Source organism: Herpailurus yagouaroundi, unplaced genomic scaffold (assembly GCF_014898765.1).
Source record: "Herpailurus yagouaroundi ecotype Mexico unplaced genomic scaffold, PumYag 184, whole genome shotgun sequence".
Lineage (NCBI taxonomy): Eukaryota > Metazoa > Chordata > Mammalia > Carnivora > Felidae > Herpailurus > Herpailurus yagouaroundi.
The window spans coordinates 41,060,356-41,085,541 of record NW_024412415.1 but is presented as its reverse complement, the minus strand read 5'-3'; the positions used below and the strand labels follow the sequence as shown (position 1 = coordinate 41,085,541).

At 43.7% G+C, this 25,186-nt stretch overlaps 1 protein-coding gene across 1 annotated transcript in view; it reads right to left on the bottom strand.

Moving 5' to 3' along the window:
- The window catches only part of SCAPER (S-phase cyclin A associated protein in the ER), a 512,156-nt gene that overhangs the window by 5,511 nt on the left and 481,459 nt on the right, over positions 1–25,186 (bottom strand). The window contains exon 31 of the mRNA XM_040492187.1: positions 402–593. Within this exon, the coding sequence (XP_040348121.1) occupies positions 402–593 (192 nt within the window). The remainder of the gene's footprint in view (positions 1–401; positions 594–25,186) is intronic.

Genomic DNA, 25,186 nt, shown 5'->3' with positions numbered 1-25,186 from the left:
CATACTTATTTTAAAACTTACAAATCAACTGAAGTTTTAACTGATCCTTCTTCAGCAATCCTTATCTATTCCCTGTAGCTGCACTAAAGGCAAGGTGAATGTAAATGTTAAAAGCCTTAAAGAAGTCTGGCAACGTTTTTAAAATGTTTCCTTGGTGTGGGTGTACCATTTCAACAACTGGAAAAATACCCTTTTCTTGAAGTCCTCCACGTTGAAGTTTACACCATTCAACCCTAGTTTTACTATCCTAATATTTTAGAAATTAATTTTCAAGCACATAAAAACGCGAAAAATTTTAAAGACATTGAGGATGGCAAGAATAAATAGCTGGTTCACTTTAACTTTGCAATTGCATTAGCTTCCACTCAAAGTCAGAGAATCAGGCATAACACAGAAGGTACCTGAATGAATGTGGCCAGTAAAACACAGCTCATCTCCTGCTCCAGAATGATCTTGTTCTGGCGGTTGTTGTAACAAGCAGCGATAAGTGAGGGGAACAGCACTTTGATCAGTCGTGGGTCACTGAAGTACTGGAAGGGCAACTGGCAGAGTTTCTGCAGCACCGTGGGGTGGCGGCCAGACTGTACGATGACCTGAAACAGAAGAGGAAACCTAGGTCAACGGCCAAAAAGCTCTGCCTGCCCCTTTCTCCTCCACTCCCAACAGTGTCTGTAAGAACTATGGAGAACACACTGAAGGAGTGTAAGGAGGAAAAAAAAAAAAAAAGACTCCTAAGTGATATTTGTTCTTAAAGGAACAGAAAGTAAAGAAAGTAAAGAAATCTCATTTCCCAACTTAAGGAAACGATTCCAAAAGTTCTGCGGCCATTTCTAGTCCACGATGAAGGGCTCCGCTGCCAGGCGGGAGAGGATTCAACATACAGACTCTGCTTTAACAAAGCGCCCGCCCTCCATCCTCCCCTTAAAACAGAGAAGTCCTATTCCTTGAAACCTGCAAAGAGCCCCCTCAGAAGAAAGATGCCCTCTCCCACTGCACTGCCTGCTGCGGTCTTCCCCTAACCAAGCTCCGGGGATATACTGACTGTTCTGTATATGCAGACAGGCCCTTGGAAAGAAAAGGGGACTGTAAGGGGAGTAGGAACAGTTTCAGCAAGCACAGGCTCCAAAAGATCCTTCCTCTGATCCACACTCCTTATCTGTGTTTCCATCAGTGCCATTGAGTCTAAAAGGAGAACTGTTTAGATAAATGAGACTCTTGTCTTGAGGCAGTCTAGGTTTACAAGTGTATATGTTTTAAGGAATGGGGCAATGCAATTAATGGGCTTGCAGGGAAGCCCTCCTAATTTACTCCCTGGGCCTACATGATAAACTAAGAAATGTCAAAATCGGATCTGTTTCAAGTAACCTTGATTAGATGATTCTAATATGAAAGAACTGAAGGACCCGAAGCCCACTTCTTGGTATAAGAGGAAGCTCAGAGAACGCTGGGGACACTGTAAGAATCTAAGGTCAGGACTGTAAATTGTACTTGGAAAAACATAATTTTACAGGTACACACCCAGACAAGACTGCATTCAAATTAAAACCAGAAGGACAGAATGAAACAGCAGAGGCAGGAGAAACATAAATTACAGGGATTTACAAGTTTTCAAAGTACTTTTAACAATACTTTAAGAACATACTCTCAGATGATAATGCAGTTTGGTTTAAGGACAAAATCAACAAGGTAATAGTTCACATATTTTAGTTCAATAGCTAAAATGACATCAAAAACCCTTAGAGAATGTTGATAGGGACTTGTTAATACCTTCAAATCCAGCAGGAATTTTAAAGACTCAGTGTGACAATTCAGCACATGGCTGTGTGCTGCCTTTCCTGACACCGGCTGAGAAAAATATGTCCTATCGTCTATTTTATTGATAAAGCATTTACTTAAATCTTTATTTTAATTATTAGCAACAAATTTTGTAGCACAGCCAAATGATCACCACTTTAGAATTTATAATACCATTATTACACGTTTCTTTTCCCCCTTTGGACAAAAATGAAGAAGAAGTTTTTTCTTTGGAACTTCATTGTTAAAATGCTATTATTGGAAGATTCACTAATTGAAAAGATATTAAATTGGCCAGTCTGGCTGGCACAGGCACAATGTTAACTCAAAGATGACAGCTCCTGGTTCCTGGTAAAAGGAGCACAGAACATGCAAACTTAACCAGAACTTACTCCATCTGGACTCCTGACCCTCATTGGAGTGAAAGCAAGCCCCTTGGGGGGCCTGTCAGTCCCCTCGAGGAACAGAGCTGACTATCAGTTGCCTGTTGAAGAAGTGAGTTTACAGAGGTCACCAGCAGTGTAGTGAATGACCTGCCAGAGGCCACTACTTTTAAGTCCCTGGACTACGGAAGACACAAATGGATGTAGGAGGTCTGGTTACCTTGGGCAGGGTGTTCTACCCACAGGACCACCCATGATAGAACTTATTCAGGTTATAGGGAAGGGGTCCACCCAGGGTGGTAAAAGCCACACCCCCTGGCTTGGCTGTGAGCCAGAGTGGGACATCTCGTCGGCACTGTCCCTTGGACCACATTTCAGACATTGTGGGGAGACAGGATTAGGAAGTCCAGGAGGGGGCCAACCTATAGCACTGAGACTTGGTGGGCGAGACCACTTCTGGGTAATTCAGGTGGGCTTTTGGTACAGAGGGGTGGTGTTTCCGATGTCAATGAGCACTGCTGAATGGTCAGCTGAATTAGGCCAAGCACTTCCCACATGGGCAGGGAAGCAAGGCTGGGATGCATCATGACCTTGACACTCAGAGCCTTGGGCACCAGGAGAGAGTTGACTGAAAGGCTTTTGACAGATTGGGGGATGAGGGCAAGGCTCAATTTTATCTCATCCAGTCACTGACTCCTAGGCCTTAGGGTGGTCAAACGTCCCCATGAACTGCTCAAGCTTTCTAAAGTCGACAGAGTCATCATGGAACATGAAAGTCTTGCTGAATGAATGAAATGGAAATAGCTAAAGAAAATCTCAGATTTATAATGATGTTTTCTCTCTCTATGCCCTCCTGATGGAGCTGTAACTAAATCAATAACTGCTGGTCTGTCACCTTTGTCCAGACAAAGGGCTGCTGATAAGGTCTAAGGTGAGTACCACTCTGAGCCTGGCCAGGCCACCTGCCCTTTCAGGGCACACAGGCCAACACAAACATATAGGGGCTTCCCACAGAGCCCCTTTCCAGACCCATGCACCAGGAGAAAGGAGTGGCTTGGCTGTAAATTTCACTGGTGGCCACAGCCACCAGTTAGACAGCATGTAGGGAGCTGGTATGGCTCCATAATAATGAGAAAACCCTCTTTCAAATATGTCAACTTAAAAAAAATTTTTTTTACATTAATTTATTTTTGAGTAAGAGAGAGAGAGAGAGAGAGAGAGAGAGAGAGAGAGAATGAGCAGGGGAGGGGCAGAGAGACAGGGAGACACAGAATCCAAAGTAGGCTCCAGGCTCTGAGCTGTCAGCTGTTGAAGCAGGGCTCAAACCCATGAACCATGAGACCATGACCTGAGCTGAAGTAGGTTGCTCAGCCAAATGAGCTACCCAGGCGTACCTCAAATATGTCAACTTTTAGATGCAGAGCAGGGCTCTAAGAAAACCAAGGGAATTTCTGGCAACATTCAGATTAAAAGAAACTGAAATTGAACTTTCCACTTACTCTTAGGTGCACTTTTAAAATAGGTACTAACTAAAGAGCTAGGAGATCTGAGTTCTTGCCTTTACTCCAGGCATTCACTAGCTGTGTGACCCTGGGAAAATTGTTCAATTTTCCTAGTTTTCAAGGTGGAGAATTTTTTAGAAAAGTGAACTTTTCAGTGAAGTATAACACACACACACACACACACACACACACACACACACACACACACACTCACACACCTCTAAAGTGAATAGCTCAATTTTTACAAAGTGAATATACCTGTGTTGCCAGTACCCAAATAAAGAATGAGAACATGACCACGGGTGTTGGCTCTTTAAATACATTCCTTCTCACTCAAAATTAGATTCCTATGTTTTGATGTTTTTTAAATTATTTATTTTGAGAGAGAGTGTGAGTGGGGGAGGGGCAGAGAGAGGGAGGGAGAGAGAGAGGATGCCAAGCAGTCTCTGCACTGTCAGCACAGAGCCTGAAGCGGGGCTTGATTCCCATAAACTGTGAGATCATGATCTGACCCGAAATTAAGAATCGGATCTTAACCGACTGAGCCACCCAGGCACCCCCAGCTTCCTACATTTTGAATTTAAGATAAATCATACAGAAACTATTTGACTATACTAGAACATAAGGGAGAGTACTTCAAAGCCTTCTTGGATCCATTCTTAATCATTCTCTGGAGAGAGGACCATGGGCAGCACAGGCCCCTTCTCTTCAGCAGAGGCCAGTGGGCATAATTCCAGAGTCAATGAAGAAGGGCATCTTTTATCCAATGCCTGGTATTCACCACCTTTTTCTTAACTATCATTGACAAGGGATTGGGGGGGAGCTTGGGGAGGTGAGGGACCCCTATTCCCTCTTCTTTTTGGAACTACTGACAGCTGTGGGAAGAAGGGGCTTTAAAAGAAAGAAAGTTACATGCTGCCAACGTGTGCTATAACCTAGTGGAAGGTCAGGAGAATCTGAATACTAGTGTTAAGAGAGAGGGAGAGAGAAAGAATCCCAAGCAGGCTTTGCACTGTCAGTGCAGAGCCTGATGTGGGGCTTGAACCCACAAACCGGTGAGATCATGACCTGAGCCAAAATCAAGAGCTGGATGCTTAACTGACTGAGATACCGAGGTGCACCTACCCCCAACCAAAAAAAATTTTTTTTTTTTTTTTTACAAAGAATCTGGAGCAGACAAATGGACTGATTCTTTCATCTGCTGACCTCTGGCCCCCTTGTGCTTTCTACAAAGTAGTAAATATAGGTGAATTATAACTTGGTTCACTGTGTGTGTGTGTGTGTGTGTGTGTGTGTGTGTGTGTGTGTGTGTGAGAGAGAGAGAGAGCGCGAGCGAGCGCGCCAAGAAAGAGCTCTAAATTCACTGGACACTTACCGAGTGCCTCCTGTGCCAGGTGCTATAGGAACACGAAGAAAATCCATGCTTTAGCTCTCAGGGAGATGAGGTATGTACACCAATGACAATTGATACAAAGGAGACTGGGTCATCAGACAGTCAAGGATAAAGTATTAGGGGGCCCCATGGGAGGAAGAGATTACTTCTTAGGTAAATGTGGAAGGCTACACTGAGAAGGTGAGTTGGACTTTCAGGGCTAGATCGGTGGAAGAATTTTAGGTGGTGAGAAGCTCCCAGATTGAATACCAGCCTGTTTTTACTCTGTTCAGGCTGTCCTAACTGGGTGGTTGAAACAAGAGAAGTTTATTTTCTCACAATTCTAGAGCCTGAAAGTCTAAGATCAGGGTGTCAGCAGGGTTGATGAAAGCTCTCTTCCTGGTTTGCAGACTGACACCTCCATCTGTCCTTTCTTTGGCGAGTATGCATGGAAGGAGAGATCTGTCTTCCTAGTCTTATAAGGCCACCAATCCTATCTCATTAAGACCCCACCCTTTTGACTTCATTTAATCATAAGTAGTTTCTAACAGCCCAATCTCCAAGTACAGTCACACTGAGGGTTAGGGTACAAAATATGAATTTTGGGGGGATATGACTCAGTCTATAGCACAGCTCTGATTTCTCATTGCCCCTGGTCAGAATAATGTTTCACTAGAAAGACTGCCCTCTCTAACCATGTATATTTCAGATGGGTCATTTGTCTCTCAGTGGCCATAAGCCACGAATCTACAGGCTCAAGGATGCTTGCTATTAGGTAGCCCTGGGCTCTAATTCTGGCTCTGGTTAGCTAACTAATTTGAGCCTCAGGGTCCTTTCCATAAAATAGGGATAGATAATTCTGCACAGCAAAGGAAACAATCAACAAAACTATAAGACAACCTACTGAGTGGGAGAAGATATTTGTAAATGATATAAGGGTTTAGTATCCAAAATGTATAAAGAACTTATACAAATACCCAAAAAACAAATAACTGAATTAAAAAATGGGAAGAAGACATGAACAGATATATCCTCAAAGAAGGCATCCAGATGGCCAACAGACAATGAAAAGATGCTCATCATCACACAACATCAGGGAAATGCAAATCAAACCCACAGTGAGATAGAACCTCACACCTGTCAGAATGGCTGAAATAAAAAACATAAGAGGGGTGCTTGGGTAGCTCAGTTGGTTAAACTTCTGACTCTTGGTTTTGGCTCATGATCCTAGGGTCATTGGATAGAGCCCTGCACTGGGCTCTGTGCTGAGTGTGGAGCCTGCTTAAGATTCTCTTTCTCCTTCTACCCCCTCCCCTGCTCATGCATGCTCCCTTTAAAATAAAAACAACAACAACAACACACACACACACACACACACACACACACACACACCAAATCACAAGAAACAAGTTTGGAGAGGATGTGGAGAAAGGGGAACCCTCTTGCACTGCTGGTGGGAATGCAAACTGGTGAGGCCACTCTGGCAAACAGCATGGAGGTTCCTCAAAAAATTAAAAACAGAATTACCATATGATCCAGTAATTCCACGAGTGGGTATTTACCCAAAGAATATAAAAACACTAATTCGAAAAGATGCATGCACCCCTATGTTTACTGCAGCATTATTTACAATAGTCAAATTATGGAAACAACCCAAGTGTCCTTTGATAGATAAATAGATAAAGAAGAGGCATACATATGTGATGGAATATTACTCAGCCATCTTGCCGTTTGCAACAATGTGGATGGAGCTAGAGTATATTATGCTAAGTGAAAGAAGTCAGAGAAAGACAAATACCATATGATTACACTCGTTCATGGAATTTAAGAAAGAAAACAAATGAACAAAGAAAAAAAAAGACAAACCAAAAACATACTCTTTTTTCTTTTTAAAGGTTTATTTATTCTTGAGACAGAGACAGAGCGTGAACAGGGGAGGGGCAGAGAGAGAGAGAGGGAGACACGGAATCCAAAACAGGCTCCAGGCTGTCAGCACAGAGCCTGACATGGGGCTCGAACCTTCGAACTGTGAGATCATGACCTGAGCCGAAGTCAGACGCTTAACCGACTGAGCCACCCAGGTGCCCCCCAAAAACATACTCTTAACTATAGAGAACAAAGTGATGGTTACCAGCAGGGAAATGGGGGGGGGGGGGGGGATGGGTGAAACAGGTGGTGGGGAGTACACTTATGATGAGCACAGAGTATAGAATGTTGAATTGCTATATTGTACATCTGAAACTAATATAACACTCTATGCTAACTACACTGGAATAAAAGAAAAGAAAAAAGAGATAGATGGCAGCCTTCAGGGTTTAGGTGAGGAGCAAATGAGACAGAGTCTGTGACCACAACGTGAAAAACATTATTAATGAGTGTTTGGTTAGTTCACCAGTTCTGCTGCTCCAAGTCTTCTCCTGTTGGATCTGCCTTCCATATACTAGTAGGACCAGAAGTCCCCTCCTGGCATGAGGCCTAATGAATGCTTTCCATCATCCCACCCTCATCAGAATGGGGGTCGGAGAGCAGCAGGCCCTGCATTCTGGCTGGGACTCACCAATAAGCTTCATGCTACCCAGGGAAGCCATTTCTGCGGCCCCTCCCTGGCCCTGCTTGCACAGGAAAGAGATATGCAAACAGAGCTGGGGATGCCAGCCAGGATCTTGTGGTGGTGGGGTAGGAAGTACATTTTGACAGCTCTGAAAAGAAAATCCCAGCATAAGCACAGTCCAAGAAACACTGGTAAGTGGTACAGAGAAAGAGAGGCTTAGCTTACTGCGTGTGTGTCTTGAGGCTGTTGTGCTAGACTCATCAATCTAAAAGCAGAACAGGAAGGGCTAAAGCTAATAGGCTTGTGTTGTGGGTTCCTGATTCAGATCCAGGATGAGCTTCCCTCGAAGCACTTAAGGAAATCCTTAAGCCCAGGAAGTCTGCCCAGGCAGCACAGCCAGAGACAGCCTTTTCTTTTCAACCCCAAAAACGTGGCAGCAGCTATCACAATCGGAGTTGTGTAGCTTAATTCCGGGTTCCCAAAGGGCAGAAACTGTGTCTTTTACTATCTAGTGCTCCATTGCGCTCCCAGAGTGCTGGGCAAGTGCTGGGCACATAAGAATTACGGAAAGAATTAATCAAAATGTCAGAGGCTTCCTACTTCACAAATTCATCTGTGACTTGCCTTGGGGAAGAATCATACCACATCTCTTATTAGATACAGATGCCATTTACTAACTTGGAGGTTGCAATGATCTTCACATCATGTTGCCTTACGTCTGCATATCTAGTCCCTTCTCACAGAATGAAGGTTTGTGTCCCTCCTCCATTCATACATTGAAACCCTAACTCCCAATGTGATGGCATCAGGAGGTGGGGCCCTTGGGAGGTGATTAGGATGAGGACAGAGATCTCATGAATGGGATTAGTGCCTTATAAATGAGACCTCAGGGAGCCCTCAGGGCTCTTTCTGCCATGTGAGAATACAAGAAGCTGTCAGTCTGCAACCTGGGAGGGTGCCCTCCCCAGAACCCAGGCAGACTGGCATCCTGATTTTACACTCGCAGACTTCAGAACTCTGAGAAACAAATTTGTCTTGTTTATAAGCCACTCAGTCTATGGTACTTTGTTATTGCAGCCCCAACTGCCTATCAAGACACCCCTAAATAATGAACTTTGTTTGTCTTCTACCCTAGAAGGAAGTTAGGCTTGGGGACCTCAGGGTCCTAAGCACCAATTCAGGGCTCCTTAGCCTGGTTATAAGGACAGGTCTGGAAAAGATCCTCCCTTTGTGAGTATTAAGTGGTGTCTCATTTGGTGTGAAGAAATCCAAAGTCTTGTAGGACACTGCATTGCTAGAACCTCAGCAACACCCACCACAACATAAAGCCGGTCACCGGCAGACACAGTGCTCAGTAGTTTATAAAGCCTCTCTACCTACATCATCTGAGTCTCTAAACGCTCTCTGAAAGTGGGCAGACAGGGATGATGATAATCTTTTATAAAAAGAAATCCAACATTCAGAAAGTTCAAGAGACTTGCCCCAGGTCCCCCAACCAGTCATTGGTGGAGCTGGGAATGGAAAACTCCTATGACTGAGTCCTGGCTTCTCACCTCCCAGACCCATCCAGGGCTATCAGACTGAGTCCGTCCCTTCCTGGGTACAGAGGCTTTCTGTCGCCGGGCCTGAGTTCATTCCCATGGCTGGCTGCCAGCCAGCTTCTCGCACACCTCTGCCAGCCCACATGAAGATGAGGATGACACATTGCCATTCTGCACAGACTAAACCAACCAACATACACAGATTAAACCAACACAAAAGACCTTTCTTCAAAAACCTATATTCTGCTTGGCAAGGTATCGAATAGCCAGTTCTTGACAGTGCTGGGTGGTGCCAAGGGTTTGCCTCAAATCATCAGACATAAGAATCTGAAAGAGAGGAGGGTTGGCGGGAGAGCCAGACTCTCGGGAGCGGACTGCTGGGACGTGTGGCCGTACAGCGAGCACTGGCTTGTGACGGCCTTACAGCCGGCTGTCTTCTGAGTTTTGAGTGCCTGCAAAGCTGGTCTTATACTTCTGAAACAAATGCTATCGTGTATAATATACTTACAATGTTAATCCTTGGTATAAGCTGAACGGTCTTTCCCAACACTTAAATTTAAAACAGAAAAAGAGGAAAGTGGAGGTGGGGTACTGAGTAGTCGTAAGTCTGGTCTAGAAACGCAGTGGGCCTAGGGAGAGTGTGTAGATTTCACATCTGTAAAAGGATAGCTGCTGTGTGTATTTTACAGGATCCAAGGAGAGTGGCTAGGAAGGCCTGTGGAGAGTCCATCCTGTTGTACAAATGGAAAATAGCTGGCCTCACCTCACCCAGAGGGCCCCTTTCCTGCAACTGTGACTACCTGGAATTCAGCCCAGAACCAGGAAGTGAGCAAGCAGGCCTCTGAGCAGACAAATTAGTCTATTCATCAAATGTTTACTGAGCATCTACTCTGGCCAAGTGCGGTACAAGGCACCTGGAATGGGGTAGTGACAAGTCAGACATCCCTGCCTTCAAGAGTACCCGGTCTTTCCACGAAATCCGTGTCAATCACTCACAAGAAAGTTCTACAAGCTCCAGTTCAGTCTACCAATTCACGTTTCAGAAGCGAGTCTAATAAAAGTGGTTTTCCGGCCTAGGATAGTTGGAGTCAGCAAATTAGGAGACTTCTGGAGTTAGGGACACTGACAACAGGAAGAAGCATCAGCTGACACTAATAAGTGAAGAGGTGGGAATTAAAATTATTTTGAGCAGAAATGAAATTTCAAAAAGTTGCCTAGAACCACTCAGTAGAAGACTAAATATCCCTACTCTTTTCAATTGGTTTTGAGAACATTACCATATGGTAGTAAAGTATCTTATTAATTATCACCCATTACCTTTACTTAGTACTCTACACTTTAAATATTTGCTTCCACACACATGGTAATCCTCATGTGCCTAACACTATAGTAGATATTTATTTTAAGAAAACATATAACGTATTAAGTATAATTTAAGTTTAAGAAGGAAGGAAACTAATATTGTCTAAAAAAATAAAAAAAAATTTTTTTAATGTTTATTTATTTTTGAGAGAGACAGAGACAGAATGCGAGTGGGTTAGGGCAGAGACAGAGGGAGAAACAGAATCGGAAGCAGGCTCCAGGCTCCGAGCTGTTAGCTTAGCACAGAGCCTGACGCAGGGCTTGAACTCATGAGCCGTGAGATCATGACCTGAGCCGAAGTTGGACGCTCAACTGACTGAGTCACCCAGGTGCCCCTTGTCTAAAACATTTTTTAATGTTTATTTTTGAGAGAGAGAGAGACAAGAACAGAGTGCAAGCTGGGGAGGGGCAGAGAGAGAGGGAGATACAGAATCCAAAGCAGGTTCTGGATTCTGAGCTGTCAGTGCAGAGCCTGATGTGGGGCTTGAACTCATGAACTGTGAGATCATGACCTGAGCTAAAGTTGGACACTTAACCGACTGAGCCACCAGGTGCCCCAGGAAACTATAATATTTAAAATATGATCACAAATAGTTCATGTTAAACACATATCATGTTTTAAAGGTAATTTTGGTCATCTGCAAAGTTCACTTATATGGGAACAGTTCTTTCCCTGACAATACCATAACTATGATACTAAATAACAACAATAAGCTAGAAAAAGGTTCTGTCGCAGTTTCTTGCCTAAGTAGGCAAGTATGTATGGGTGTGTCTACCTGTCAATCATAGATACAACCATGGTGTATTATCATAAAATTTTCAGCTCTCTAGAAATCATGTACCTTCAAGGAAACAAAACAGAAAATGGTCAAGTTGTTTTACCTACTTATACTCTGAATCCTGCTGATTTTGCTAAGATCTAAGAGTGATCCTGAATTTCCCCCTTATTTAGGAGGAATTTCATCAGTGGTTTTAGAAAGCTCTGCATTTTTTTTTTCTCAGAATGCCCGCTGGCAAGTTTCTAAATACGTTTGTCCTCAGGACCCCAGCCCTATGTCTGCCATGGACCAAAAGACAGAACCACGCACATAGCCCTGCCTGGCTCCACACATATGAACACCTGTTTAGGCAAAGAAAGACAGGTGTGAATCCCCAGTTTTCAACAGTCTTAAGGCTTTAAACTCTGTAGGGACAGGGGCTATGTCCCTTTTATTTACTGCTATATTCCTAATATCTGGCATGGTGCCTAGCACAGTGCATGGTGAACAACAGGTGCTTAGAAAGTATTAGGGGAATGAATGAATGAGCTTTGGTTCCTAAACCCAGCTCCAGGGGGCCTATACCTACCCTATCAGGGCCTTGGGCCTACTCAGGCCAGGGCCTTCAAGGTCCTCAGGGGACACCATCTTTGGATATGTAAGAATAGCTGACTGGGTATTTTGGCCAGCACCCTATGGAATTCACCAGCCTCTTGGCACAACAGTACAGACAGCAGGGGCAGGGTGGGTCAGGGGCAGCCTCTTTCAGCAAGTGTTGTGAGCTGGTCTGTTAAACCTAAGGTCCAACCAGTTGTGTCAGTGTGGTAGGGTGAGTGGAGTATAAAGTAGCACAGATGTGTGTACAAACAGTTAAATCTCACTGAGGCAAATTCTTAATGCCTAAGAATTCTTGTTTTGCTTTTCTCATTTTCTTGTCAGAGACAAGATATCCTCAACAGAGGGGCAAAAATAGGTGTCTAGACATCTAAATTCATTAAAAGAGACAGCAGAGAGAATCTGTAAATCATTGGAACAAAGACTATTTTTTCTAGCAGGACCAAAACAAAGGAGTTGTTACATTCCTCTCCATAAAACTGGTCCTGCTACAATGCTGGGGTGAAGAGGCAGCAGCCACGGTGGCCAGGCCAAGCCTCTCTGTCCACATCACTCTTGACCAGTCTTATCAGACCCAAAGCCCAGGCCCAGGACAGAAACAACAGGACAGGAGGGGCCTTGAAGCCAGTGATCTCTATGAATCATATAAAGAAAATGGCATGCCCCCAACACACACACCTTGTTTCTCTCATCTGATGCCTTGCGGGTAGAGTAGGCAGGGTGTAGAAGTGGCTTTATTTAAATAACATGGGAGAAAAATTTGGAGAGTCTGTCCACATACATAAGCAAATCAAATTCCGAGCAGAGAAACACATAGAATCCCTTGGTTAGCACTGCACATAAGTTTCTCTCTCCTCCCAAACTTGCTTCTGCCATAAAATAGATTTCTAGGCTGAGATTAAATGCAGAGATCTTGGCAGACTGTGTGGGAGGTAGGCCCTTTAAGCACTAGCCTTCTTTCCTGGTGGTCCCAGGGATTCATTGCTGTCAAGCCCCAGCACAGTGTCAAGGAGGAAGGAGAGAGAGGGAAGAAGGGAAAAAGGGAGGAAAGCAGCCAGGGTCAGGAGGACTAACTAAAGCCAGTAGTTGGGGGTGTGGCCTCTCACAAGCTTTGGAGAGCAGGTGATCCTCCAGAACAAGGGTCTCCTCATGTAGTAAGGGGTGAGTGGCTGTCCTACTGTGTCCCTCCAGGGAAACTGAGTGAGAAGCAAGTGAGTGCCTTGTTTGTTCTCTGCTTCCTCAGGGAAATAGGTTACCACCAGCAAAGGGATGCAAAAGAGGCGTCTGGGCAGACTGCTTCCTCAAACATCATTGTGCTCCTATAGGTTAGAATGATGCTTCAGAACCAGGGGCCTCTGTTCAATTCTTGGGCTCCAGTAGGAAAGTTCTTAATGCCTACCTTCCTATTTTCCACATACTGAAGTGACTTTGAGACATACTTTGAACATATCATCTCCTGCTAGTAATATTTAGGGGCTTCTCATTATTTCCTAGAGGTGAAAATTTCCAAGTTCCTGATCTAGCACATAACGTCCCTTCAAGACCTGGGCCTGGCCTGCTTGTTTACTCTTAGCTCTTATTCCTTCCCCTGCCTCCTAAGCTCTGGTCAGAATGAGCAGCTTGCTGTTCCCTGAACCTGCCAGGCTATTTTACATCCCTGTACCTCTGCTTATGGTCTTTCCTATGCCTTGAAGGTCTTTCTTACCTTGCTGCCCAGTAAATATCTGTTCTACTTTTTTTTTTTAATTTTTAAATTTTATTTTCAAGAGCAAGAGAGACAGAGCATGATCAGGAAAGGGCAGAGAGAGAGGGAGACACAGAATCCAAAGCAGGCTCCAGGCTCTGAGCTTGTCTGCACAGAGCCTGACATGGGGCTCAAACCCACGAACTGTGAGATCATGACCTGAGCTGAAGGAGGACGCTCGACTGACTGAGCCACCCAGGCACCCCTGTTCTACTTTCAGATATCAGCCAAAGCGCCACCTCCACCATGAACGACCTCTAAGAGGAACCTCTAGCATAGATCCACATTTGTTTATGGTCTTCCCTTCCCTTCCCTCCCAGAATGTCAGCAACTTGAGGGTAAGGGCTTTGCCTATGTTGTTTCCCACTGGATCCTGGGTGTCTGGAACAGTGCCTGGACCACTGCAGGTACTGGTTAAGTGTTTGCTGAAGGAAGGATTGAGTCTCTGCACTGACAGCACTGCTCCTAGGCTGTGGGTTCCACAGGACAAGGTCTAGATTGTATTCATTTCCGTGTCTCCCAGCACGTGATTTGATGGAGGCTGGACATTTAGCAAAAGTGGATATATGAAAGAAGGAATGAGTGATGAATGCTCATATGGACACAAAGCTCACAGTACTGGCATTTCCCCAAGAATAAGTCACCTCCAGCATTCTGTTCTGTGTTAGAGCTTCTTTTTCCTTCTTTTATGTTGTCTATTCTGTGAGAAGAGTTACCTTTCAAATAAGGCATGTTCTAAATTCCCTTCAAACACATTTGCAGCACAAGAAGTTTGGGCTAGATTATCTCAAACACTTGGCTCACCCTTAAAGTCACAGATTGTATAATCTGTCAGGGACTATACCCAGATTTTAATTTTAATTTATGTTTGAGAAAGAACCTTGTCTAAAGAGCACAGACCTTGTAAATGACACAGACTCATCATCATACATTCGAGGGACTATTTTATTTTGGGTTTTCTGTTTACTTGCATTACCTGTGTACCATCTACCATAGAGTGGGGAAAGGGGGAGTGAGTGGGAAGGCTAGTCGCAGAAAGCCTTAGATAATATGTCAGAAGGCTTGATTCCAGTGATTTTGAGCTCAAGTCCTACTCCTCTTTGGCAATGAGGGGAGTTGGACTAAATGGTCTCTAAAGGCCTGTGAACTTGCAGAAATAATATAATCCTGTGCTATGAGCATTCACATACATAAGCACCTTATGCTGCCTATACCCACACAGATATTACATTTAAATGTGGTTAAAAAAAAGCTTATTGTTTTTCTTAAGAATGAATAAAAGAATCATCATACAAAACATGTTGCCCACAAATTCTCAACTAGTAGCTATTCTGATTTTCTAAAGTCACTTCTTTAAGAAAAGAGAACTTATAATTACACACATGCTCACAGACACACATAATACTGGAAAGATTATGTCCATCACAGACCAACAGGATGTGTGTGTGGGGGGGTGGGTAGGGAGGTGGGTGGGTAATGCATTTAATGATGCCTTAAAACACAAATACTCCAAGTGGGCTTTGGACCATTCCTGAGAGGAGAGCTTTGGGTCAAACATTGGGTGGTGTGAGAACAGCAGGGTTAATAAATGCAGAGCACAGGCTGATAGATTTTCTGGTCACATCCTATCAGCAGTCAGAGAGCATGGATGCATTCCATGGAGCATTTATGGGCTCACCAGCACCAGTCTATGACAATTTTATTTAATCATAAAAATATAATAGTAGTCAAATCTTTTTGTAGTTTCAGTTTACTGCTTTCTCGAGTGAAATAAATGGTCTCTCAGATTTCTTTTGCTTTCATCTCCCTGCTCTAAGTACAGTAGGATAAGGTTCCAATTAAGACCCATTAAATGTTCACAGTGATTCATGTGAGCCATTTTCCAGTTTCTTTTCCTAACACAATCTCAATGCACCTCTGAGTGATCTCTGTGGTGTGTTTTCAGTTTAGCAGTTGCCTGTACAAAAAAGAATGATCTGGGTGTGAGGTCTTCCTTCATCCTACTTTTCCAATGCAAAGTGGTGAGTGGAGATTCTCCTTCACTGCTGTCCAGACAAGCATATGTTTGTCACCTGCCTGGTATGTCCAGCTGCATGAGGCATGCACCTTAGGAAGGGGACTGGCAGCTGGATAGAGCCAGACTGACCCTCCCAGTCACTGGCCCTTGGCAGCTACACCAGAGTAGTGCACGGAGTGGCAGCCCAGAGGCATCTGCAAGTGGACCCCTGGTGCATCTACCTCTTTTGGGTCCACAGAGGAACCCTGTAGGCAGCGGACATGCAGAGCTTTCTGCAGCTTCTTCATGGGTGGGGAAACACACCCCGACAGCAGAGACGGCCTATCCAAGCTGATATCCTGTGTCAGGGCTTACCGAGGGCACACTCCTGGGCTTCTCCCACTAAGAGCAGGGAATCAGGAGGCAGACAATGATCACTTCAATAACATCACAGTCAACATCTGTTCCAGCCCAGGGAATGTGCTAATCACCATGTGCATGGCCTAATTTAATTTGCACAACAAGGCTGTGATGTTATTGATGGCTTCCCTAGTTTACAGGTGAGGAAACTGGCACCAGAAAGGTAAGTGGTTTGTCCAGGATCACAGAGCTGGTAAGTGGGAGAGTTGGGATCAGAACTTAGGTTGCCAGGCTCCAGAGCCCATGATCCTCTCAACAAGCTATAAAAATGTACTAGTGATGCCTTGAAGCAGAGGCCAGCCATGGGCTGCTGCCCTGACAGGGCTCTCACACACCGGGTTCTCTGACAAGGTGTGCAGCATCTGACGGCCCACTAAAGCTACATATTCTCAAAGGAACTACATGTGAAGAGATTTAAGATAAACATTTAAAGAGGCCCTTAGGAAATGTTATTAAATTGAATGATATGGTGGTTTGGGGGTCTTTAAGTATAGATTTTCCTGCAGTGTGCTTTCTTAGAGTGGGCCATAACTGTTGAAAATCTTTTTTTTTTTAAGAAGAATTTATTTTTTTAAATTTATTTTGATTTTGAGAGAGAGAGATAGAGAGCAAGTGGCAGAGGGGCAGAGAGAGAGGGAGGGAGGGAGGAAGGGGGAGAGAGAGAGAGAGAGAGGGAGAGAGAGAGAGAGGGAGAGAGAGAGAGAGAGAGAGAATGAGAATATCTCAAGAAGGCTCCATGCCGTCAGCACAGAGCCAAACTTGGGGCTTGAGCTCACAAACAGTGAGATCATGACCTGAACTGAAATCAGAAGTTGGATGCTTAACCAACAGAGACACCCAGGCGCCCCAAAAACCTTTTTTAAAAACCAAATCATAAGTCAGAGTAGATTTGTCATGACAATGGCACCAAGTTGGTGAGCAAAGACCCCACAGGCATAGCTGAGAGTCAAATCTGAGACCTGAGTGATCAGGATGACATTTACTCTTCAAAACAACCCTGTGAGTTAGCACTTGTTGTCTCTCTGCTATAGTCAGTGAAAGCAACCTTCACGACAGCCTGCCTCTGTTTACCACCCAATGGAAATGAGGGGCTAGGATGTGATCCACCCCCAAAGCTTTTCTCTCACACACCACTGTGTTCTCAAGCACAATATTTGCCAAACCTTTAAACACGCAGTTTCCTTTGGATGTCAAAACTACTGGCTCCAGCAAAAACAAAACAAAGCCATTTCTTTTAGAACAGATTTGAAGATAAGTAACCCATAGTGCCAAAGAAATGGCTCTTAAATTTTTAGCTCGAAGTGAGTTCAGGAGGTTTGGTCAGTAAAATAGAAGTGTTGTATCTTTCAAATCTGAGATCATTTTAACCTTTTGTGCAGTATTATGCCTAGGGAGAAATGTATCATCTCGACACCCAGTCATTCAATCAACAAACGTTTATTAGGTAATCGCTATGTGTCAGGCACCGCTGCAGGCACTGGAGACAAGACTCTGCTCTCAAGGTGCTTACATTCTAGTGGGATGCTGTGGGGGTGGGAGTGCGGAGACAGACAAAAGAAATACATGGTGGGAAGTAATAAGTGTGTGAAGAAAATAAAGCAAGGTAAAGGGGAAACAGTGACCGTGAGGCTTATGTAACTGTTTTAGATACTGTGGTCAGAGAAGGCCTGATAACATGATATCTGAGGAAAAAGTTTGGAAGCCTCTCCAAAACATGTTGCTTTCTGAGGGTAAGTATTCTAGTAGAAAGCACTTAGAACAAAGGCTTGAGGTGTGTCTGTGGAACAGCAAGGAGACCAGCTGTGGCTAGAGTGGAATATTTGTGATTACTATACTTAGAAATGAAAAAGATTAAATCTATCTTTTTCTGTTGGTCTGGCCATGACTTCACACTCCATCCTCTATCAGAGTAGGAGGGGCCCTTCAAATCACCCTTTTTTACAGACAGGGAACTGAAGCCCAGAGGGCAGTGACTTGCCCAGGGTCAGTCAGCTCTGCAGCTGTAGAAGGATCTAGCAGTCCTGACTGCTGCACCAGCATTTGTTCCATGGTGGTGGGCTTTTTGTGACTAATGAGGGTCTTAATAAAATTTCCTATCTCAGGAGTGGTGTTTTCTTTGTGATTACACATTAATCCTTTTTTTTTTTTTAAAGTTTATTTATTCTGAGAAAGAGTGTTGTGTGTATGAGCTGGGAAGGGGCAGAGAGAGAGGGAGGGAGGGAATCCCGAGGGAGATTAGAATCTGTACTGTTGGGACAGAGCCTGATGCGGGGCTCATACTCATGAACTGTGAGATAATGACCTGAGCTGAAATCAAGAGTTGGATGCCCAACTGACTGAGCCACCTAGGCGCTCCACTGCACATTAATTCTTTATAATCTACCTCAGTGATTTATGAAAAAAGTTCCTCTGTGACTGAAGACCAAGGCAGGCCCAGAAAAATTAGAATAATCACTGGTCAGGAGTTAAACTCTGGATAAAATATCCCTTTGGCATCATTTTCTTATGCATGTTTGACGTCCCAATAGAAGACATTCAAGGGAGCAAGGATGACTGAGGTTTGTGCACACAGCTGCCCTGACAGTATTCATCCTGTTCAGTGGGTCTGGGTTTGGGTACCTTGGGAAGAGGGTGTTGACGGTTTTCTTGGCTTCCTCTTGTGTGTCTTCCATGGCTCTGCCTAGTCTTGGGATGGAACTGAGAGGAATGACTAACTTCATGCCACCTTGCAGTTAAACTAGCCCTCAGAATGACCCTACTCATGCCCCTGGTCTCATAGTCACTGCTGAAGGGCCTTCGTGGGATCCCAACTTTTCATAGTCCAACTGGGATAAAGCTATGGCTAGCTTCCAACTTCAAAGTTTTACTGTTAGATTTCACGACAGTTATTTTACTGCAATGTTCCGGATCTGAGTTCCTCAAAAATGAGAACCTGAGGAAACTGGCAAAGGAAGGATAGTTTATCTGTACAATCCTGTTTGTTTCAGATCACTACGTAAGAATTAGGAGTTTAGCCTACTGCTGAATCAGGTGTATTATTCAGCGTCATGAAGGTGATGATGACAGGGCAAGCAGGGGTAGCAACAGCTACCTTTCATGAGCATTCACTAGGAGTCAGGCTCGGCATTCAGTAACTTGCCTGAAGTCATAGTGCTGGCATAGAGCAGAATAGGGATTTCTAAGCCAGCTGACTTCAGAGCCTATGCTCTTATCCTCTAGGACATCTGACTTGTAGAACCAGTGGAGAGCTAATTCAAAACTTTAGCTGCAGACTGATTCAAGATGTGAATCCATTCGGGTGCCACCCTCACTACTGCTGCATTGACCACAGACGGGAGGATCTGTGGGAACTGCAAGAGTCACAGATCAGGAAGCCATTCCAATCACAGGGGGAAGAATGTTTCTTTCTCAGTTCAGTACAAGTATCCGTGGCCAGTGTTCATGCTGAGTGGTGGAAGTGCGGGCTCCTTGGTGGGACTGCCTTCAACTGCAGTTGATCTGGTAATGGGGCTAGGAGTTCCCTACCTCTCAGGTGGTTTATGTGCTATGAGCATGTGGTAGTTCCAACTACCCTTGCATGGGAAAATTCATCCAAAGAGATGACCGAAGTAAAAGGTGTCTTTTATGCGGATTCTGTGAAATTGGTGACTTAATACAATCAGCCCAAAGTGCTAACTGGCAAATTTCTCCATCGTAATACTAGCTGGGTCACTCACTAGAAGTGTTAAATGTGTAGGCAGAAGTTAAGTTTAATTAGGAAAGTGTTCTTCTCTTTTTGGGGAAAAAATCCTACATTTTTCTTTGGTATTGTAATATAAAGAGAGTAACTGCCAAATGGTTATATTGTTGAAATTGTTAAGCTTTCCTTAGACGTGATACATTTTCATTTTATGAAAGGAACTGTATCTGTCACATAAAGAAAGATAATGCAGAAAGGTGAATGTTTGTGTGACAGCTGAAGAACGAGCTGCCAACACTGGGAGAATAGAAAGTCCTCAAACGATGGAGACTCTGCCCTGAGCCCACCACAGCAGACCCCATTCATGGACTCCCACGGGCCGGGGGAGTTTACCAAATGGGTGTGACCTAGGACCATCTGCCTTTGAGAAAAACAAAGAGTGAAGTTAAGAATGTTTGAGTAGGAATTAGGTCCCTTCTCAAAGTTCTAAAGGCTGAACTGGGGCTTTGGAAAACTGCCACTCTTAAGACATCAGTCTGCTTTCCTCAGCTGCAGATGGTATACAGCTAGGAAAGTGCCCTGTTTTTGTTTGCAGGGAAATGCCTGAGGTGAGTACAATAGATACATTTCAGATATGTTTAGTCAACCAACGTTTAGGTTTTCTTACTAAGTCATCAAATTACAAAAGACCTGGGAAATGCATGTCACCCAGCTCAGGGTGAGTCTAGTTTCAAAAGGTTCACTGTCCAGCCTTACTCGTCCTTTCCGATTCCCCAGAAGCATTCAAGAGCTTTTGGTCCAGTGCAGGGCAGATGATTAAATGATTTGCAAGGACTTCTCTACCGAGAAGCTGGATGGGGGAGGGTGGGCCACAGGGATCCTTCCTTTCAACTGCCACAAGAGACTCTGGTTCTGATAGCTAGGATCTATGGGGTCTTTCCAAATGAAAAAGTCACTAACTAAAATGAATATGCAAAGGTGCTTATTCCCAATACGGTAATATGCAGGCAGTCAAATAATCTGTCATTCGAGTTAATTTAATTATCAGACCACATTTAATTATTCAATATAAAATGTAAATAAAGTGAAGGGCTGACAGCACATACTAATTATGTTCATTATAATAATTAGATGGGAAGGGATTTAGAAAGAGTCATGAAATTGCCATAAAATACAAGGAAGTTTTTGATTAAAAAAAACATTTTAATTAGAAACAGCAACCCGATAGAAAACATGACTGGGTCCATCAAGAATAGGGTATTATTTTTATTATCCAGGTTTCTTCCCTGAAGTCATCTTTGGTATCAGGGGGGCTGTCTTTGCAGTTAATAGACTAAATGGTGGCAAATAAAAAGTGCCAATCCTTTATGCAAAGCAGTTACCTAATAAAACAGGCTTAGGCTGCAGCAGGAGTTCAAAATCTCCTGTCTTTTAAAGACACAAGCTGTTTCCCCAGGAGAAAATAAAGGATCCACTGTGCACAAACAGGCCCTGCAAATTAACATGACTGACTAATGATACGGAAGCATTAAATGAATTGAGCATCATAATTTTTCCTCTGAAATTCCTCTGATTTAGAGAATGTGGCATCAGGTTAAGTACATTCACTCTCATAAGAACAGAGAGGTGGAAAGGGCAGGAACTTGACTGCAAGCTGTGAGTTGGGTGTGCCAGTTCTTGGCTTGGCAATTCCTTTCCTCCCTCTGAGCCTCAGTTTTTCCACCTGTAATATGAGGCAGCTGGGCTAGATATTTCAGAGCCTTTCCAGGTGAAGATTCCATGAAGCTATGACCTTAAAGGATGAGACCTTAAAGCTGAATTTACCACATCCCCTCAGCAAACACTCACTTGGCAAATTACTGGGGAGATTAGAAAGGGAATTTAGTAAAACAAGGTTTTAGAATGAAATAAACAATCAGCTGTTTAGTTACAGAAAACTCCCTAATTCTACTGGGATATGAGCAGTTATCCTCTTAGTAAGCTTGGGGTTATTTCTCCCCTCCCTAGCCCCTGCCATGCAGCTGGATGGCATGGAGCCCAGCCACGAGCTGGTGAGCACAACCCTTTGATGTGGGTGAAACAACTGTAGCTAGAGATGGCTTCACAGAGCAAGGCACCTGACATCTCACCTGTAAGTCTCTGCTTACTGGTTTTGTCAATGGAGCTCCTCTATTAATATGGGGAGCCAGGGTATATGCAGCTTTTAAGGGTTCACTGCCATGGAGTGGACAGGCAGCTAATGAAGCCATCTGGTGCTGACAGGATCCAGAGTAGGGCAAGGAGCATCTGAAAAACCACAAAATGGCTTGGAGTCCTCATGAGATCAGAATGCTCGTCTGTCTGTGGTTCTAATCTTAGCCTTTAAAATATCACAGACTCCTGGAACTCACAAGGGAGGTCATCTAGAACAATCCACTTCCTTTTTTAAAAAGCATTTTTTATTGTGGTAAAATATATGTAACAGAAAACCTACCATTTTTAAGTCTGCAATTCAGTGGCATTAAGTACATTCACAATATTGTGCACTATCACCACCGTCATTTCCAGAACCAGTATACCTCTTTGTATAGTCAAACATGCTCAAGCCTCAAGAGGGAAAATGATTTAAGATCACACAGCTTGTGGCAGAGTGGGGGTTAGAACCCAGGCCTTCTTTTGCTAGACTGTGTTCAATTTTGTGTTCATAAAACACGCTCATTTATACCATCCCAGGACCTAAAGTTTTCTTTGTATCTTTGTATTTCTTTGTACCATTTCAGGGGACTTATAACCTCTTCAAATCCCGATCCCTTACCTGTATGTGAGGCAGAACTACATCCTGATGTACTTACGTCCTCACTGAAGTGCTAATGAGGTCCAAAAGACACCAGATGGAAAAACGGTATCAACGATTTTACAAATATCAGGGGTCATGGGGCGCCTGGGTGGCGCAGTCGGTTAAGCGTCCGACTTCAGCCAGGTCACGATCTCGCGGTCCGTGAGTTCGAGCCCGCGTTGGGCTCTGGGCTGATGGCTCAGAGCCTGGAGCCTGTTTCCGATTCTGTGTCTCCCTCTCTCTCTCTGCCCCTCCCCATTCATGCTCTGTCTCTCTCTGTCCCCAAAATAAATAAATGTTGAAAAAAAAAATTTTAAAAAACAAATATCAGGGGTCATGCTTAGAAACCACATCTCCATAAGATGCAGTGTCTCAGTATTTGACACTTACTATAAGTCTATTGATTTCTGATTTCTCCTCTACTTTTTATCACATTCTTTCTTCTCATAGATTGTTGCTTTTCATTAATTGCCTTGGGGCTGAACTGACTTCTCTGATCTTGCCTCAAATCAGAAGTGGATGTCCAGTTTAATATTCAATCTTTCTGGGAGGCTAGGTGTCAAAATAGAAGATCTGGCTTTTTTCCCTTTTCTAATTTCTTTCTCTTAGTGAGCTCACTTCTCAACAATGATCTCCAAATGCTGCTGTGTCTTCTTCCCCAGATGACAAGCCATAGCGCACTTGTCTCCTGCTTGTGCTGCTTGGTGCTCTCTCTGCCCTTTTAGTCTATTTCCGCTTGCCCCAACGTGCCCAGTCACTGCTCTGTCATGGCATCTCCAAATGCCAGTTCCCCTGACCCCATTTCCCATTCACTCTGGTGAGCCCACAGATACTTAGGAGGTGTGCTTTATCTGTAGGAAAGGATCAGTCTGTGACCTGGCATTGGCAGAAAAACTCTCTGAAATCCCACACAATTCTGAGTTCAGCAAATTCATTACCACAGAGTTGGCTTAAGCAAAAAGTTTCAAACCATCTCCGAATGCGGATATGGTGAAGGAGCTTATCTCTTGCCGTAGAACTGTAACACAGCAAAATACTCTCACATCCACAGATGACCTCTTTACAAGTCCAGTAGATAGTGTCATGATACATAATAAACAACTTAAGTATAAAACAGGAAATTGGAGGTGCCTGGGTGGCTCAGTCGGTTAACTGTCCAACTCTTCATCTCAGCTCAGGTCATGATCTCATAGTTTCATGAGTTTGAGCCTTACATCAGGCTCTGTGCTGACAGCATGGAGCCTGCCTGGGATTCCCTCTCCCCTCTCTGCCCCTCCCCCAAATAAATAAACATTAAAAAATTAAAAAAAAAACCAGGAAATTAGTTGTAAACCACGGGCTGTCTACACAGGATAGAGCCCTGCAGCCAAAACGATATTCACAACAGGTGTGTCAACTATACTTCAATATAGATATTCACAAAGAATGGTTTTGATACACAGACAGTGCCTGACTGATGGTTCGACTTATGATTTTTGAATTTTATGAAAGTGATACACATTCAGTAGAAACAGTACTTTGAATTTTTATCTTTTCCCAGGCTACTGATAAGATACTCTCTGGTGATGCTGGGTGGCAGCAGCTCCCAGCTGGCCTCCAGTCAGCCACGCGATCATGAGGGTAAACAACTGATCCACTTAACAACCATTCCCTACCCAGAAACCATTGGGTTTTTCACTTTCACTGCAGTATTCAATGAACTAAATGAGATATTCAACACTGTACTAGAAGACAGGCTTTGTGTTAGACGATTTTACCCAACTGTAGGTTAATGTAAGTATTCCGAGCATCCTGAGAGTAGGCTAGGTGTATTAAGTGTGCTTTCCACTTAAGATATTTTCAACTTCTGATGGGTTTATTGGGGGATAACCCCAGTGTAAGTAAAGGAAGACCTGTAATGTTAAGTGTATAAAGTAGGATATAACAGTATGTATGTACAGTATGATCTCAGCTACGTAAAATATTCATGGAAAGTTGGGGATGTGAAACAGTTGAAGGTGGTCATAGGGTACAAACTTGTAGTTCTAAGATAAATATGTTCTGGGGATGTAGTGTACAGCATGTTGACTAGTACTGTATCACACATACATTTAAAAGTTGCTAAGATTGTGCATCTTAAAAGTTCTCACCATATGAGAAAAAAATTTGTAACTATGTGAAGTGATGGATGTTAACTAAACTTACTGTGGTATTAATCTTGTATAATATGTACATACCAAATTATCACTTTGTACACTAAAACTGATACAAAGCTGTATGTCAGTTATATCTCAATAAAACTGGAAAAAGTATTCAGAATAAGGACTGTAAGGGAACTTGCCAAAATGCTAACAGTGGCTATCTCAGATGGTGAGAGCAGCTTGTAAGAGACTTATGAACCTGCTGGGCCTGGAAAGGACAATGCATCGCTACCTGGGGGGTGTTAGCAAGGGGAAAGCACTTCCAGAATGTTCCCATGGTGGGAGGGGGAAGTGAAAAAGATCTGTTCTCCTGGCACCAGTGTCTGGAAAAGAGGAACTTTTCTATAAATGACACTTGTTCTGGTCCACATTTTCTATATTTTAACTATGGAATTCTTTCCAGAATGGACTGCATGCTCCTCAACCTTCTTCAAAGGGAATGCAAAGAACATACATTTTGCCTCCATGCTCATT